Below are 15,690 nucleotides of genomic sequence, written 5' to 3'. Positions count from 1 at the left end.
ATCTATACACATCGACATTTTATCAATATTTTCATTAACATGTCCATAAATTTGAGACTTAGCGGTCGACTTTGTACTTAATTTTATAAACTTGATGTGCACGAAAAAAGAAATAAATGAGATTTAACCTATCGGATCCAATACCTAATAAAGAACAATTCATTTAATAAACGATATTATGATATGAATCTCACAGTACAAATTGCAAAAATTAGTAATTTCAAACCTAACTTAATAAATAAAAAAATTCTATTATTAACTTACATAAATGCGTGAGGTTGACCCCACATTATTTGACTTAAAAATTAAGTTTAAATTGCATTTTGGTCCTTAAATCGTTAAAATTATTATATTTTGGTCCCTAACTTTTGAAATATCTATTTTAGACCCTAATATTCTTTTAAATAACAGTTCAAACCATTTGTAGTTAATTATGGAAGGGGAACATTTCTTTATAAAAAAAAAAAAAAAAAAAAAACCAAAGGTTCAGAGTCAGACGCAAGGGAATGTTTTCAATTACTTGTATTCTCACAATTTGACCAATTTTTTGAAATTCAACTGTTGGTCAACAGGAGTCCAATCAGCCACCTATCAGTGGTTGAATAGATTTAAATATTAAAAAAATAACACGTTCAAATCTTGACCATTCATTTCTAGTCTTAGTTTCTTAAATATTTTTAAATCTAACGGTCTAGATTAGAGATGTCCATAAGACGGACAGGAACGAGAAAACTTTCCTGTCTCCATCCATACAAGTTCCATAGTTATTTTTATGAAAATCGATTTTTTTTAGTAATTTTTCTAATTCATTATTAAAAAAATATAATTATTTTAAAATTTTAATTTTTCAATATAATTTTTGGTAAAATTATATATATATATATAGAAATACTAAATTGTCTGAAGAGACTGAAATGCAAGCTATACTGGAAGTCTAGATATTAAGTTGTTACTTTTAGATGAACACGACTCTCCACAATGGTACGAGGCGGTGTGCTAATACAGACGCTGGGCCTCAAAGAGAGTAGATTTGAAGGCGGTCCCACATCGACGGGAGGAAGGAAAGAATGTTAGTGAGGATGTTGGGCCCTGAAAAAGAGTGGAGTGTGATGTCCCAGTTGGGGGAGAAGAACAAAACATCATTTATGAAAGTGTGGAAACCTTCAGTAGCAGACCCATTTTAAAGCCTTGAGGGGAAGCGTTCAAAGACGATAATATATGCTAGGGGTGAATCTCGGCCCTAAGTATTTTTTTATTATAAATTCATGACCATTCAAGTAGGGGCGTCCCACCCTTACAAATTTGGAAAAAAATTATTTTAACACAAAAAAACATAAAAGAAATTGGAGATTTCTTACCAAAAAAGCAAAGGAAATTACAGAAAAAAAGAGAGAATCAATCCATTGAAGAAGCAAATGCTACATTACAGTTGAAGGTTAAGGACTCTAGAAATCATAAAGCTAAAAAAAAAGGCTATTCCAATATATTAGAATTTCAAGCATAAACAGATCCATAAGAAAGAGCCATTAGTAAAACAGCAGCTTGTTCTTCCTCACCCAACTGTCTCCTTTGCATTAAATCTTTTCTACCAAACGCTGTTGATCTCCATTTTAGGTTATCTCCGCCCAATTTTGCCTGATTTCCACCGCCATTGCTGTTTCTGTTACTGCTTCCCTTGCTTTTTCTCTCCACTTCGCTTCCTCTGTTTAAACCTAGAAGCGATCTTCTCTTTTTCCTGCTTCTGATCCCACACGCATTGCAAAGAGACTGAAAAAAAGAGGAAAAATGAAGCTCTGATCGTAGTAATCGAGTAACAGAAATGAAGAACTAAACAGAAGATTCAAACATATAGAGAGATGGAGATGAATAAATCACCTTAGGGCCGGCTGGACCTCCACGCCAGAGAGGAGTCTTCGTCGTACCGCAATCGGCGCAGGTTTTCTTATTCTGCTCACTTTCCGCTGGCGAAGACATCCTCGGAGAGTTTTCAGCGTCCTTGAACTCTGATCCCTATTTTCCAGTACAGTACAGTAGAATCAGTACTCTTTAATTTCAAGATCAGAAATAAAATCAAGTCAAGAACAGGCTCGAGAATCGCGATCACTCACTTCCTCAATCGGATCCATCATTTTCAGTAGAAATCTCAGAGATCTGAGATGAAACGAGAAAATAAGCACGGAAACTCGAAGTGGAAAGTGGATATTGACGATTGAAAGCGGTGGAGACGAATTGGAGTCATAAAATCGAATTCGAACGAAGTAAATGATAGCTTGAACAGAAGATCAGACGAACAAAGGCACTCGAGAATCAATACTGGAACAGAAAATGTGATGAACAGAAACTACTACAACAGTGAAAAAGGAGATAATCGAAATCTGGAAGACGAAAAAGATGAAACCGACATGCAGGGAGAGAGAGAAAGAACAGAGTGAGAACAATCAGTGACACGAAGAAAGAGAGAAGAAGAAGAAGAAGAAGAAGATCAAGATCAGGAAGAAGATGATGATGAAGAATCGAACCGACAGAAGCTCGCGGTTTAGCAGCCGCTTTAGGTTAGAAAAAAACCGACTTAATATACAACCGGATAACGAAACCCTAGCCATGGATAAATTTGAAAATGACGAAAATACCCCCAGACAACTTTCAACGTACCCGCCAAAATAATGCTGGAAAAGGAATCCCCCCAAAATTTGATTATTAAATATTAAAATGTAAAACGCGCTATATTTCAATTTCAAATTCTTTTATTATTATTATTACTATTATTATTTAAATAAAAACGCTTCTCGCATGTTTCTCTATATTCACCTTTCCTTCCTTCAGCCTTCAATTATGTTTTATTTATCAATAAAACGTTTACACCTATTAATATATTCTTTTTAAAATTATTATAAAAGTAATGAAAAGGAATTCAACTTAAGTTCAATTGAGATAAAACATATATCATTGATCAACCCGAGAAATTCTTCGAGGAATCAGTTTGGTTTTATCTATGTTCATTCCCGTTGAAGAAAGTAAGGTTCTAAAAATATCGATCTTTGTTTTACTGGTTGAATTTATCTTTGGTTGATCAATGCGTGACATTCCAAAATCCTCGTTACCAATAGAATCATTGATCATGTCCATAGGTTTGAGGTTCGAATCTATCATCCTTAATCTTTGGGCCGAGTCTAAAAAATGTTCACCTTTTGATTTACCAGAAGCAAAAGAAGAATTAGTAGCGGGTTATCAAACTGAGTATTCGGGTATCAAATTAGTACCAGAATCTCTTTGGAATGACAATTAGTATCTTTATTAGATTAGCTCAAACTTATTTGTTCTCAAGATATCTCCTCTCTTTAATCGTACTTCTTGAATCTAATACATAAAGAGACTCCTTCGTGTACGAGTAGTGAAGAACTATAGAGAGCTGTTCACTTAACTTTTTTTTGAGGTTGAGCTCGTCGCCGCACGCTAATGTTGTCTTCTTTGGGCTTCCCCTCAAGATTTTTTTTTTTTTTTTGCTAGGAAGAGATTTTCACATCCTTAAATAAAAATAAAATAAAAAAAAAAGATTTATTTCCTCGGATCAATGTTGGATCTCACAATCCACCCCATTCGAGACCCAGCATCCTCGTTGACACTTGTTTTCCTCTCCTATCGATTTGGGATTTTACAATCCACCCCTCCTTCGGGGGGCCAGTGTTCTTGCTAGACACACCATCCAATGTCTGACTTTGATATCATTTGTAAATTCACCGCTAACCGATATGGTTCTCATTAGACTTTTACTTTTGAGCTCCCTGAAGTAGGCCCAATGTACTATGAATAATAAGACACAGGAAGAAACATCCGTATCTGGGATACTAAAGTAGGCCCACAATATTTAAAAAGGGCCGATGGCCCAAAGTATCCCAATAAAAAGTGGACCAACCGCAGATCTAAAGTTACGTGGGCCCATGAATTTTGTAATAAAAAAACTCAACAAAGGGCCTAATTTGGGCCATATCTGGTTGCTAAAACATAGGCCAAGAGTCCAGTGGGACACTATTTGAGAGTGAAAAGGACTGAACAAAAGACACTAGGAGCATCTGGAGACAATTACAGAAACCTAATTCTTTTAAAACATACAACATTAAATAAAAATGAAGACCTAAAACCGTACCGAAATGGCGTTACTAAATATTACTAGATCTTAAACACGAGCAAAGTGAAAACAAGCACCTACCAAAAGCAAAAGTCCCGATCAACAAATAGATCACATGCTCTACAATGAATCATTTTCACGACAATTTGAACATAGCTCATCAACTAAGATAACAGATACATACTTGAACGAGCTCATCACGTGCATCAGATAAAAGTACAAAAGCGCCAATTTCTTTCCTTACGATAACGAAGTATATAATAAAAATACTATATTCACTCGAAAAGTCTGAAACAAATCCCAACTCCTAAGCAACTGGCAGTAAAAACAACAATGGTGAATGACCAAAATATGGTAAAGAACAAAAAATGACAGACTCTGATGCAAAAATGAGAAGAAAAAAGGAACAAAAAGAACACCCTGCTACCAGACCCATCCCAACTAAGTACAAATAAAATGCTTATGATGCAACCCATAATGCCCAGTTTTGCAAATTATTATTACATGGTACAATGCAGATATATTTTGTGATCACGTGCTACGACATCTTGCCAAAACGACCTACCTTTTCCCAATATGATTGTTTTGGCCGACGTCGAACCGAACTCCGCCTCTTTAAGCATCTCCTTGAACACAATGTAAACTGGACGAGACCAGACCAAACTAAAAACTCGATATTAAGATGCCAAGATTGGACCCGAATTGAATCCAATCGACCTCGACATATAAGCTTGTGAGCCGACACATGTACTACCCTCCCTTTGTATCATCAAAAGCGCTGCAATTCAAGTAAATAATGAAGCAATTACATTGACACATATAGCTCTTTATCATCTCAACCTTAAGAAATTGATGTAGTTAAAGTAAAGATGATGGCCAGCATACCTATCATATCCTTCAAGCCTTCAACTAAAGTTGAACCCACCAGAAGGAACTGGAAGTTCGTTACCACCGAAGCGGAAACCAGGCTGATCCCCACCATCAGTTGTGGGCAACGCCTCGTCCTCTTCCTCTAACCAATACGTCTCGAGTATTTTAACAGCCTTCTCATAGATTTCATGGTTGTCATGACTCTGGAGATTTTCAATCTTTTCTAAACCCTCAGCATCATCGATCATCTGTGCGTATATATTAACGTCTCCATTGGTACCCAGATTCTTTTCGGCTTCTCCAACCTTCAAAATGTTCTCTAGCCCCTCTAAACAGACCGTAACAATCCTTGGATCTGGGCATACAAGAAGATCACACAATGGTTTGATGCACCCTTGACTGACAAGGTACCTGTACAGAAAGAAAGGTGGTCAATAAAATAAGAAAATTCCGAGATGGGGGCGAACGAAGTTTCTGACACGACTTACTTAATTTGCTCATGAGAGCCACCAGATGTTGCATTTGAGATTGCCCATGCAGCCTCTTTCTTTATATCAAACTCTGCATTTTGAAGCAAATTGACTAGTGGAGGTATTAAACCAGCTTCAATGACAGCCTGCATGATGAAGGACACATATCTTAGGTTTAATCTCGCAAGTCTGCCGAGGAATCAGTAATTAACAGGCAGAGATTACAGTAATTGACATAATCGCCGTTCAAAACTATAGACTAAGTCAAATACACAAATCCTAAGTTCAATTAGCATGGTTGACGTTGCTAAACATAAAAAAAAGCCCAATCTTACCTGGATTTGTTCCTTGTTTCCAGCAGTGATGTTCGATATCGTCCAGCAAGCTTCTTTCTTGATACTCTTTTTATGATTGTGAGTCAATAAGCTCAGAAGGCATGGAAGCGCACCATCATTAATTATACACTGATAAGATAAACAATCAGACAAATGATCAAATCATATACAAATGTATCAACATAAACAAGGCAATAACAGTATACAAACTCCAGTTATACAGTCATAATTACAGTTTGTTTCTCTTTTTGCTGTATTTACGAAGAAAACTTAGAGATGAGATTTAAAACATACCCAAAATACTAGAGAGCTATTCTAGATCTATAGCATTCTTGAAATTACCCACATTGTGGATCTAATGTATATGAAAGTGAGTTAAAATAGCTACGATTGGTGTGGGAATCTGCATTCATACCTGAGTTTGAATGTCATCTCCGGTCACAATATTGCCTACTGTGCGAAGGGCAGGAATGAGGACTGATGGTGAAGGATGTCTGAAGTAACAATTACAGATTCCAAAATAAGAAAAATGAAAAGGGAGCAATGTCATACAGATAAAACTTGTACGTGCAAGATATATGCTTACAATAGGAGTTGTACAAGTCGTCCGCACACCCCTGCCTCGATCACGGTTTGGATTTTATCATTAGTACCATCAGATAGATAAGAGAGTGCCCAGCAGGCATCCGTAAGAACTTCTTCATCATTTGAGTGAACTAGGCGCTCAAGAGCTGGAAGAGCTGGCTTTACCTGTCCAAGACAAATTCAAAGGTTATACATAAGCAAAGGAAGAACAATGGAAACTTTTAAATCTCAAACTTCACTGTAATTACAAAAGGTAACCTGATCGAATGGAGGTTGTGGCTTGCCCCTGCAGAAGTTTGAAAGTGTCCAAGTTGCATTTCTCAACATAGAAAGCTTAGCATGTTCATTCAACTGTGAAAGAAGTGGAACTAAAGCTCCATGGCGGAGGACAAGATCACGACAAGTAGGTGAATCTCCAGCAACATTGCCCAAGGCCCAAACAGCCTACAAATTCAGAAACCATGTCCTTCAAGTTTCGTATTCCATCCAGAAACAACGGGACACACAAAAAAGAACTTACAGTTTGACCAAGTTCTAAGATATACCTGCTCTCGGACATCATCACTAGGAGAAGCGAGTAGCTTAACAAAAATTGGCACTGCACCATGATCAATAACCACCTTTGTGTGTTCTGAGGTCCCAGATGCTATGTTTGTGAGCGCCCAAGCAGCCTCGAACTTCAAGTGACATTCATCCAAGTCATTACAAAAAGAACAGTTGATATGAATTCAAGCCCACTTAGAAAGAATGTAATTAAAACCTGAAGTTGAGGGAAATCCTCCCTCACAAGAAATTCTACAAAACGCGGAACAACTCCAGATTGAATCACTTCCTCAATGGGAGGGCTTCGTTCTGCAATCGTCAGTACAGTAATCAAAACGATATAAACTTTCATATCAAAAGAAGACAAACAAGAAAACAAACATATTACACAGTGTAATGCACAAAAAGTACCGATCGAAAGTAATTTCCGAAACTGAGTTGTTGCTTCCAGCTGAAGATTGCTATTATCAGACCAGACCCCCGCAACCATAGACGGAAGGCTCTCTAACTGCAACCAAAGACCAAATAACCCCTAAATCATAAAACCCCTAATATCCACATCCATAACTCCTTAAGGAAAAGTTCAAAGGTTCGAAAGATCAGATGCCAAAGCCTCAAGAATCACACATAGATCCGAGATCATTTACAACCAACACAATCGACAGAGTAACGTGTACAAGCAGACAGAAATGGAAATTGAAACAATCGAATGCGACAATACCTTCTTCTCGACAGTGGATGTAAGGACAGGAGAAGGAAATTGCTGTGCTTGGAGGCCTTCCCTACGCTTCTTCTGAAGGCTCTCTTCGCGTTTACTCTTCCTGATCTCCACCATATTATCTTCTCGCCGGCGTCGGCCCTCTTCGGCATCGACAGAAACCTTATACCGGTTCCGTCGAACCTCGGTTCTAGCAGTCGGCCTCAACGACATGGCTTCTTCGACGATTAACTTCGGATTGCTTCGAGTGCTCGATTCCAAAACCCTAATAGAAATGGCAATTTACAGAAAGAAATTCAAAAACTGATCGGAATCGCCGGAATCAAGAAAAACCCTAGCAACGACAATAATTGAAATCCTAGAACCGAACCTTGTTTTGTATTCGAAATACAGACTAAAAGGAGTGGTTAAGAGCTCGGACAAATTTATATAGATCGATGGTTTGAGAAAAAAAAAAAACAAAAAAAATATATAATTATATATCAAATCAATAAAATTATTTTTTAAAATTGCCATTGATCCTGTTAATATATTTCTTCCATTATTATTATTATTATTTTAATTTTGTATTCGTTTAATATAAGATTATATTCTAAAATTTTAATTCTGTATATTTAAAAATTATTTAATAATTTCAAGATTTTCGATTTTGTATCTAATAAGCTCTCACATTTTCGATTGTAAGTCTAATAAGTCATAGGATGAACTGCAGTTAGAATCCCGATGCTCGTCTTTCTCCTCTCGAGCACTTTAGGACTACATTAAGCCGCTTTATCCTTTTTTGGGCTGCAATATTTCAAATTTCACTACTAATTTAACGAAGCTCGAGATGGGTCTCCCCTTACGTAACCAACCTATTCGATAGTTTTTAAAGTTCACAAATTTATTAAACTCAAAGAGGCACAATATTGAAGGGCGTGTTGAGGATTTCACATAAAATTATCTCACAATATTCGATCTTTTTTCATTGCAAATTGATTTAAAAATAATTATAAAAAAATCATTTATCTAAATAAAAAACATTGACAAAAAAAATCAATATTTTAAAATTAATATCTATTTTATTGATGAGTTTATCATAACAAATATAGTCTATTTATATATAATAAATAGATATTAGATATGATGATAAGAGAATATACAAAACAATATAATTAATTTAGGTTTCAATATTTTAGTTTACTATAATTGCATTTAGTTGTTATTTTCCTTATTTTTCATTTAATATTTAAATTGATGAGATAATAAATATTATAAACCACTTAAAATTTTGGAATGTAAGTCATTGTTTTGTATATAGTAAATAATAAATAACATAACAAAGTTATAATACTATTTTGGATTTGAAGCATCTTCTTGTTCGCCTAAAGAAACTTATACTAATTCCATTCTATTATTTTCTCGTGTTTGCTAACTATTGGTTAAACTAGGAAACTACATTGTTAGGTGCTCTGTTTTATTTTTTCATTGAAGTCGAACCAAAACCTGTGCTCGACAGATAGTTGTCCATATACTGATAAGGATGTATGGATTCTCAAGAAGAGAGGAGCCGAGATGGTCCCCCGGACCGCCCGAATCCCACGAGTGAATAGAAAGTTGAATCTACATTGGATCTCACCTAAATCGACCCATTTATCCTCCTGAGAGAAGTTTGGTTTCAAATCTCGATTCAAACAGAAGTACGCTATGCTAATGTGCCTTGGATGATCCACACCTCAGGGTCAGGCTGTGATGAGTACGTTAAACTATCCATGTGGCTGATTAAGTATTGGTTAAAGTAGGAAACCATCAGGAATTGTAAGGGGTCGTGTTGATCTTTATCGTGATCTTTACCATCAAATCACACACATTACAGGGAATAATCTGGGCAGAAGTCAAAACAATTCATCACACATTTGTGGGAAAGCTAGATGAGAATCTAAGAGAAGCTGCAAGAACAAGAAAAACAAGAACACAAACGTAAACAAACAAGAAGAATATTTACATTGAAGATGATTTTTCATGAGGTTTCAATTAGAGATATGAGAAATCTCCTAAAAGGTCCCAATGCAATGGAGCTGAGCCGAGCTTAGCATCGACGATCGAGCGATCTGCCCGTTATAACCAAATAGTTTCACACACATCGTGATTCGAGCTTCGAATGCCAACGATACTTGGCGAAAGATTTGCATCTTTTTGTGTGAGCATTCTGAGGATGATTGCTAAAGATTGAAATTTGACATTTCAAAGTTTCAACTGGATAAGCTAAGCTAAGCTAAGCATACTATTCACAATGAACTTGTTGACAAGAATGATGAACTACCTCTCTCTGTCGTCTAATGTGGGAGTACTTTGATCTTGAGAGTTACAACAAAGTGATGGGGAACAAAACCAAGAAGCTTTCTAAACACAAATATTCTCCGTTTTGTATCCGCTAAAGTCGACCGATCCGTTGTCTTCTTGTTGCTGGGAAACAGAAAACATCGATCGAGTTAACGATGATATATGGTAAGAATTCCAGTTTTTATAACAATCAAACGAAATATTCATATCAAGAAGAAAAGATAAGAGAAGACAAAACTAACTTCTTGTTTGAGAAAGACACCAAGAAGTTCATCCTGGCCAAAGTCCTCAGATAACAGGTCAGTTTGATAGCTTGCATCAGGGATGATCTGGTTCTTGACCTCCCCGGGATCGAAAAACGAGTTATGGGCGACACTTTGAGGAATCCCGGGTTGAGTTGAATCCAAAAACGAAAAGTTCGTCTTCCCATTGACTGATGAGTTATGATTCTCTCCATTTGTTTGGCTTGAAGGAAAACCATGATGAATCAAAGATGAGGGTGAGATATCAAAGCTATGGTGAATGAAGTTTCCATGGTGTGGAGTACCAAAGGCCAAAGTGCTTACATTTTGAGAATCCCAGTCATGGGATTTCTGCATATGCAAGTCACTAAAAACACCATAACTCGACATTACTCCGCTCGATACTTTTAGATTTGAGTTCATTTCTTCTTGAAACACTTCTGTGGTTTGGCTCATTGGATAGTTCACCATAACCGACGTGGGCGAAACTAGGTTGTATCGAGGCACGTGGCTATTATCAGCAGTCCCGTTTCCCGTTGTAACGCTACCTGATATGATCGGGTTCCTTAATGTCGATGGAATTCCAGGTAGGTGGTGGGCAACAGTAGAGTTATTTAGAGTCTGTCCTACAGTTTGCTGCTGAGACAAATGCATTAGCTGAGTGCCACCATGTTCGCTCTTGATATTGAGTGGCATGTTCATGTTCATGTTCATGTTCCTCTGAGTCTGCACAGAAGGGTGCTGCATATTGGCAAGCTGCTTTGGCTCCATTTTTGTTGGAATCCCATGAAACAAGCTTACAGGTTTAGTGTTGTTCAGGTGTTGTGTTTGGTCCTCACCAAACCTCAGCTTTGGATTTTCAAAGCTGAATATGTTGTTCTGATCAACAAGGGCCATCGGCAAGGTAGATTTCACGGTAGGTCGACGAAGTCCGGTGGCTTGGAGGGCAGCGAGACTTTGCGGCGAGAGTTGACCGGTGACCAAAAGGGTCTGAAGATCAATGCCATTGTATGATGAAGCCATTGACCCAAAAGGAGGATGATCTTGAGGGTTCATAAAAGAATTGTTCAGATTACTTGGATGTGGCGATACTCCACTAAGCCTTCTAAGATATAAGCGATATTTCTACAGAACCATCAAATAAATACAACAATTCAGATACCTATTTCTGTTAGACACAACAAAGAGCCCTTCAAAAAAATTTATACCTGAAGGTGACTCGCAACGTTTTCTCGAGAAAGCCCCGGAACGTTCATCAACTCCAGTATCTTTTTAGGGACAGCCTCTGTATTTTCAAAACAAGATTGAAAACATAGCCAACAAATGATTATTGATTCATCAAACTTTCAAACAAACACAAAATAAGATGAAAAGGAATGCTTTAAGAAAATGGGAACATAGCAGCAATGGATGTGTTCTTACGTTAAATTACAAGCTTAATTCTAGAAACGCTCCTATCATAAGTACCTGAACTTTAGAAAAATATCTAATAAGTCCTTAAACTTTTGATCTTTTGTGTCTAATACATCTCTGGCACGTTCAATATTTTTATAAAACCAACAAATTTGTTAAATATTGTGTTCAATAGGTCTGTGAATCTTAAAAAAATGTCTAATACATCAAGGATGTTAGAAATAAAATTGAAAGTTCAAGGGCTAATGTGAGATCCCACATCGGTTGAGGAGAAGAACGGAGCATTTTTTATAAGGGTATGGAAACCTTTCCCTAGCAGATGCGTTTAAAAATCTTGAGAGAAAACTCGAAAGAAAAAGCTCAAAAAAGACAATATTTGCTAGCAGTGGGCTTGGGCTGTAACAAATGGTATTAGAGCCAGATACCAGACGACGTGCTAGCGAGGAGGCTGAACCTCAAAGAGGTGGATTGAGGGGTCCCACATCAATTGGAGAAAGGAATGAGTGCCAGAGGACGCTAGGCCCTGAAGGGGGTTGGATTGTGAGATCCCACATCGGTTGGGGAGGAGAACGAAGCATTCTTTATAAGGGTGTGGAAACTTCTCCCTAACAGAGGTGTTTTAAAAACCTTGAGGGGAAATCTGAAAGGAAAAGCCCAAAGAGGACAATATCTGCTAGCGGTAGATTTGGGCCGTTACAACTAATGAGATACAAAAATAGAAAGTTCGGCAACCTACTAGACACTTTTCAAAGTATCAAAAGTTTAGAGACTTTTCAGAAACTTTTTACCGTTCATATGTCTATCCGACACAAATTTAAAAAAGATAGTAATATGTTTGACAAAAAGAATAGGAAGGAATAGAAAAGAAAACATACTGTCAATGCCTAGCTGATCAACTGCTATGACAAATTGTTGATGGAGCTCAACTGACCATACCACCCTCGGCTTCTTTAACGTCGATGTATCGTCCCTCTCCTCGAGCTCTTCTTCAGCATCCCTCTTCCTCTTCGAGCTGTTCCAACTTCCATCATACGCCGAAGATGAATAATTTGCACCTTCAGATACATTTTGATCCCGATCTCCATCGTCCATGCTTCCAGATTGCTCTAAATCCTTCCATTCGCTCTTTCTCTTCCGAACCACATGTTGCCATATGTTCCTGAGCGCTTCGATTCGAACCGGTTTGATCAGGTAGTCGCAAGCACCATGAATCACTCCCTTCATCACAACATTCTTTCCATCATCTGCTGACATCACTGTACAATCACATGTCTCCAATATTAGTCTGCAAAATTATATAAACCATATAATTATATAAGTTAGCATTCAAAGATTCAGTAAAAACATCTAAACCATGTTACTCACTGATAACAGGCAAATCCATCTCCAGACCAACTTGCTCTAGAAGTTTGAATCCATCCATGTCAGGCATATGCACATCGCTTAACACAATATCAAATCCATTTTTGTTCTCACGAAGCATGGATAATGCAATCTCGGCCCGATTGCATTTCGTCACTGTAATCAAACCCCATAAACACCATATTAACTATCGATGATTTGTTGTACAATCACATACTTTTAATCCTTCAAAATTGATTTCGATGGTATGAAAATTGAGTTTCGAAGTGTAAAATTGTATCCGCTCAAACCCACCACTAGTAGATATTGTCTTTTTTGGGCTTTCCGCGTATTTTAGGGAGAGGTTTCCACACCCTTGTAAGGAATGCTTCGTTCCCCTCTCCAACCGATATGGGATCTCCCAAACCCACCGCTAGTAGATATTGTCCTTTTTGGGCTTTCCGCGTTATGTTAGGAAGAGGTTTCCACACTCTTGTAAAGAATGTTTCGTTCCCCTCTCCGACCGATATGGGATCTCCCAAACCCACCGCTAGTAGATATTGTCCTTTTTGGACTTTCCGCGTTATGTTAGGGAGGGGTTTCCACACTCTTGGGGATCTCCAAACCCACCACTAGTAGATATTGTCCTCTTGGGCTTTTCGCGTATGTTAGGGAGAGGTTTCCACACTCTTATAAGGAATGCTTCGTTCCCCTCTCTAACCGATATGGGATCTCCCAAACCCACCGCTAGTAGATATTGTCCTCTTGGGCTAGTAGATATTGTCCTCTTGGGCTTTCAGCGTATGTTAGAGAGAGGTTTCCACACCCTTATAAAGAATGCTTCGTTCCACTTTCCGACCTACATGGGATCTCACAAAAATCGAATAATAAATTGATTTTGACTGATTAAAGGCATCATTTGGAGCAATTTTAAAGGACCTGAACCACAAAAGGATCCTAAATTTACGAGTACTGAAATGATAGCTCCAGAAGCAAGCAAGATAAATAGCAGAATTTAATGTAATCTCTGTTCTCCATCAAATAGGAAAACAAGCTGAGGGGGAAAAAAAGGGTGTAATGATCTAAAACAAGCAGAAATTCGAGGTCAGAAGCAACCCTAAACTTAAAATTTCCTTAAAAACGATCTAAAATTCATTAGGAATTGATAACAAACTCTCTGCAAACAGCAAACATGCCATATAAACTCCTAAAAATGGAAGAACAAAACAGAAAAATTAAAAGAAAAAGCAGAGAATCCAAGAAAGAGAGAAGAAAAAGGAAGTGTGGAATTGATAACAAACCGGCATAGCAGCAATTCTGCAGCATCTTTTCCAAGATCCTGAGACAGGTAGGATCATCATCCACAACCAGGACGCGAAGGCCCGCCGGGAACTGATCACAACCCATATCGGCAGCCTTTCTAGCAGAAATTGAAGTCGAAGTAGGCATCATACCCTTCGTGTGGCTCGGATCCATTCCCCAAAGGCTCAAATATCCCCACAAGCAAAAGAGAGCTAAGAAAAAACCCAAAAAACAACTACAGCTTCAGAAGATTGATTCCCAAATTCACAAAACCCATCTGTTTCACTGCTTGAAGATCAAACTCTGAGATGGATTTGAGTTCATTAGGGTTCTTGATTGTTTCTAAGGCTAGCAAGAACTGTACTCATAAAAATGGATCCAGAAGAGCGAAGAAGCAACTGACCCATGAACCCAATTGTTTTTGTTCTCCATCTGTATATGGTCTTTCTCTCGCCTCACCTAGCTTTGTCCTCCAATAGTTGAACTGTTTGCTGCTTTTCTACCACTGCAGTCCACTTTATCCGCTATAAACAGAAAGCAATACCTACAAATGCCTTGCTTTTAATAGCCAAATCCATTGGCTAAAGCTTCCTCTCCACAGGACTTTAACTCGAGATAACAAGAAATAATGAAGAAAAAAAGAACAGACTTGAGCTTTTGACACTAACCAAAATTTCAATCAGGATGTCTGACACATACAATGATGAAGAAATTAACATTCTTTCAAATTCGATTCATGATCCAATTTGAGGTTAGTTTATAATGGTGCAATTGACTTGCTAAATCGACACCCAATTGCCCCATGATGAGGAGAATCTTAACCTTACATTCTCAACATTGTTCTTAAAACAAAAAAAAATTGAAGCTCAACCCCAAAATTTCAAGTGGGTGACCCAGAATTCAAATAGATTTCACAATACCCTTTTCGCATTTGGGTCGTTCTTTTTATAACTATTTTTTCTATTTGTCAGTTATCATATTGCATTAATAAACAAAATTTCATAAAACTCAAATATCAATCATTCACAAATCACAATACATCACTAACGTAAATTAAAAACGTCAAATGTTTTTAATTTTCATAATAGTTTTAAAAGTAAGATTGAGTTGTAATTCTATTTTTAGGTTGGTCGAGCTGACTCTGCCCATGAATCGACCAAAATTTTCCATTTTTTAAAAAATCAACCCAACTCAAACATAAAAGAAAAAGAATCTAACAAGTTGATCGAGTTCCCGATCATATGAACACTATAGACATTAAATATCTAACATATTGATTTAAAAGATATTGAAAATGAAATAAATTTAAAGATATATTTAACTTTTAAAAAGCTAATAGACACAGTAAAAAATTAAAAAATATTAAACAGAACAGTGAAATTTCAATGCGAATACTAAGAAAAGTAAAAATGAAATAATAAAA

General features: G+C 37.1%; 3 protein-coding genes across 6 annotated transcripts; all 3 read right to left on the bottom strand.

The window, feature by feature from the left end:
• Positions 1-1,375: 1,375 nt before the first annotated feature.
• Positions 1,376-2,595, bottom strand: LOC111807251 (GATA transcription factor 16-like). The gene is made up of 3 exons (XM_023692895.1): positions 2,109-2,595; positions 1,876-2,010; positions 1,376-1,767 (listed from the first exon to the last, which is right to left on the bottom strand). The coding sequence occupies exons 1-3, from the start codon at positions 2,127-2,129 to the stop codon at positions 1,495-1,497; spliced, it is 429 nt and encodes a 142-aa protein (XP_023548663.1). The 5' UTR covers positions 2,130-2,595; the 3' UTR covers positions 1,376-1,494.
• A 1,785-nt stretch (positions 2,596-4,380) lies between these two features.
• LOC111807223 (importin subunit alpha-1-like) lies at positions 4,381-8,098 on the bottom strand. The gene is made up of 12 exons (XM_023692842.1): positions 8,018-8,098; positions 7,651-7,912; positions 7,341-7,437; positions 7,147-7,238; positions 6,932-7,063; positions 6,645-6,830; positions 6,388-6,551; positions 6,217-6,295; positions 5,802-5,930; positions 5,485-5,612; positions 5,012-5,407; positions 4,381-4,904 (listed from the first exon to the last, which is right to left on the bottom strand). Exons 2-11 carry the CDS (start codon positions 7,858-7,860, stop codon positions 5,032-5,034), a joined length of 1,593 nt encoding a protein of 530 aa, XP_023548610.1. The 5' UTR covers positions 7,861-7,912; positions 8,018-8,098; the 3' UTR covers positions 4,381-4,904; positions 5,012-5,031.
• A 1,363-nt stretch (positions 8,099-9,461) lies between these two features.
• LOC111807150 (two-component response regulator ARR14-like) lies at positions 9,462-15,042 on the bottom strand. 4 transcript variants are annotated; one of them, XR_002816917.1, is made up of 8 exons: positions 14,671-15,042; positions 14,267-14,479; positions 12,990-13,142; positions 12,500-12,880; positions 11,420-11,496; positions 10,212-11,336; positions 9,950-10,092; positions 9,462-9,575 (listed from the first exon to the last, which is right to left on the bottom strand). XR_002816917.1 is itself a non-coding variant. In XM_023692734.1 (7 exons), exons 1-7 carry the CDS (start codon positions 14,672-14,674, stop codon positions 10,030-10,032), a joined length of 2,016 nt encoding a protein of 671 aa, XP_023548502.1. In that variant the 5' UTR covers positions 14,675-15,042; the 3' UTR covers positions 9,608-10,029. The 4 variants fall into 4 exon arrangements, 2 of the variants coding, with proteins under 2 accessions (XP_023548502.1, XP_023548503.1); XR_002816916.1 differs by lacking the exon at positions 9,462-9,575 and adding an exon at positions 9,608-9,835; XM_023692734.1 differs by lacking the exon at positions 9,462-9,575 and having other exon boundaries at positions 9,608-10,092.
• Between the last annotated feature and the right edge of the window lie 648 nt (positions 15,043-15,690).

Source organism: Cucurbita pepo, chromosome LG12, assembly GCF_002806865.2.
Source record: "Cucurbita pepo subsp. pepo cultivar mu-cu-16 chromosome LG12, ASM280686v2, whole genome shotgun sequence".
NCBI lineage: Eukaryota > Viridiplantae > Streptophyta > Magnoliopsida > Cucurbitales > Cucurbitaceae > Cucurbita > Cucurbita pepo.
The sequence above is the reverse complement of the archived record's forward strand: the minus strand, read 5'-3'. Positions and strand labels throughout refer to the sequence as shown.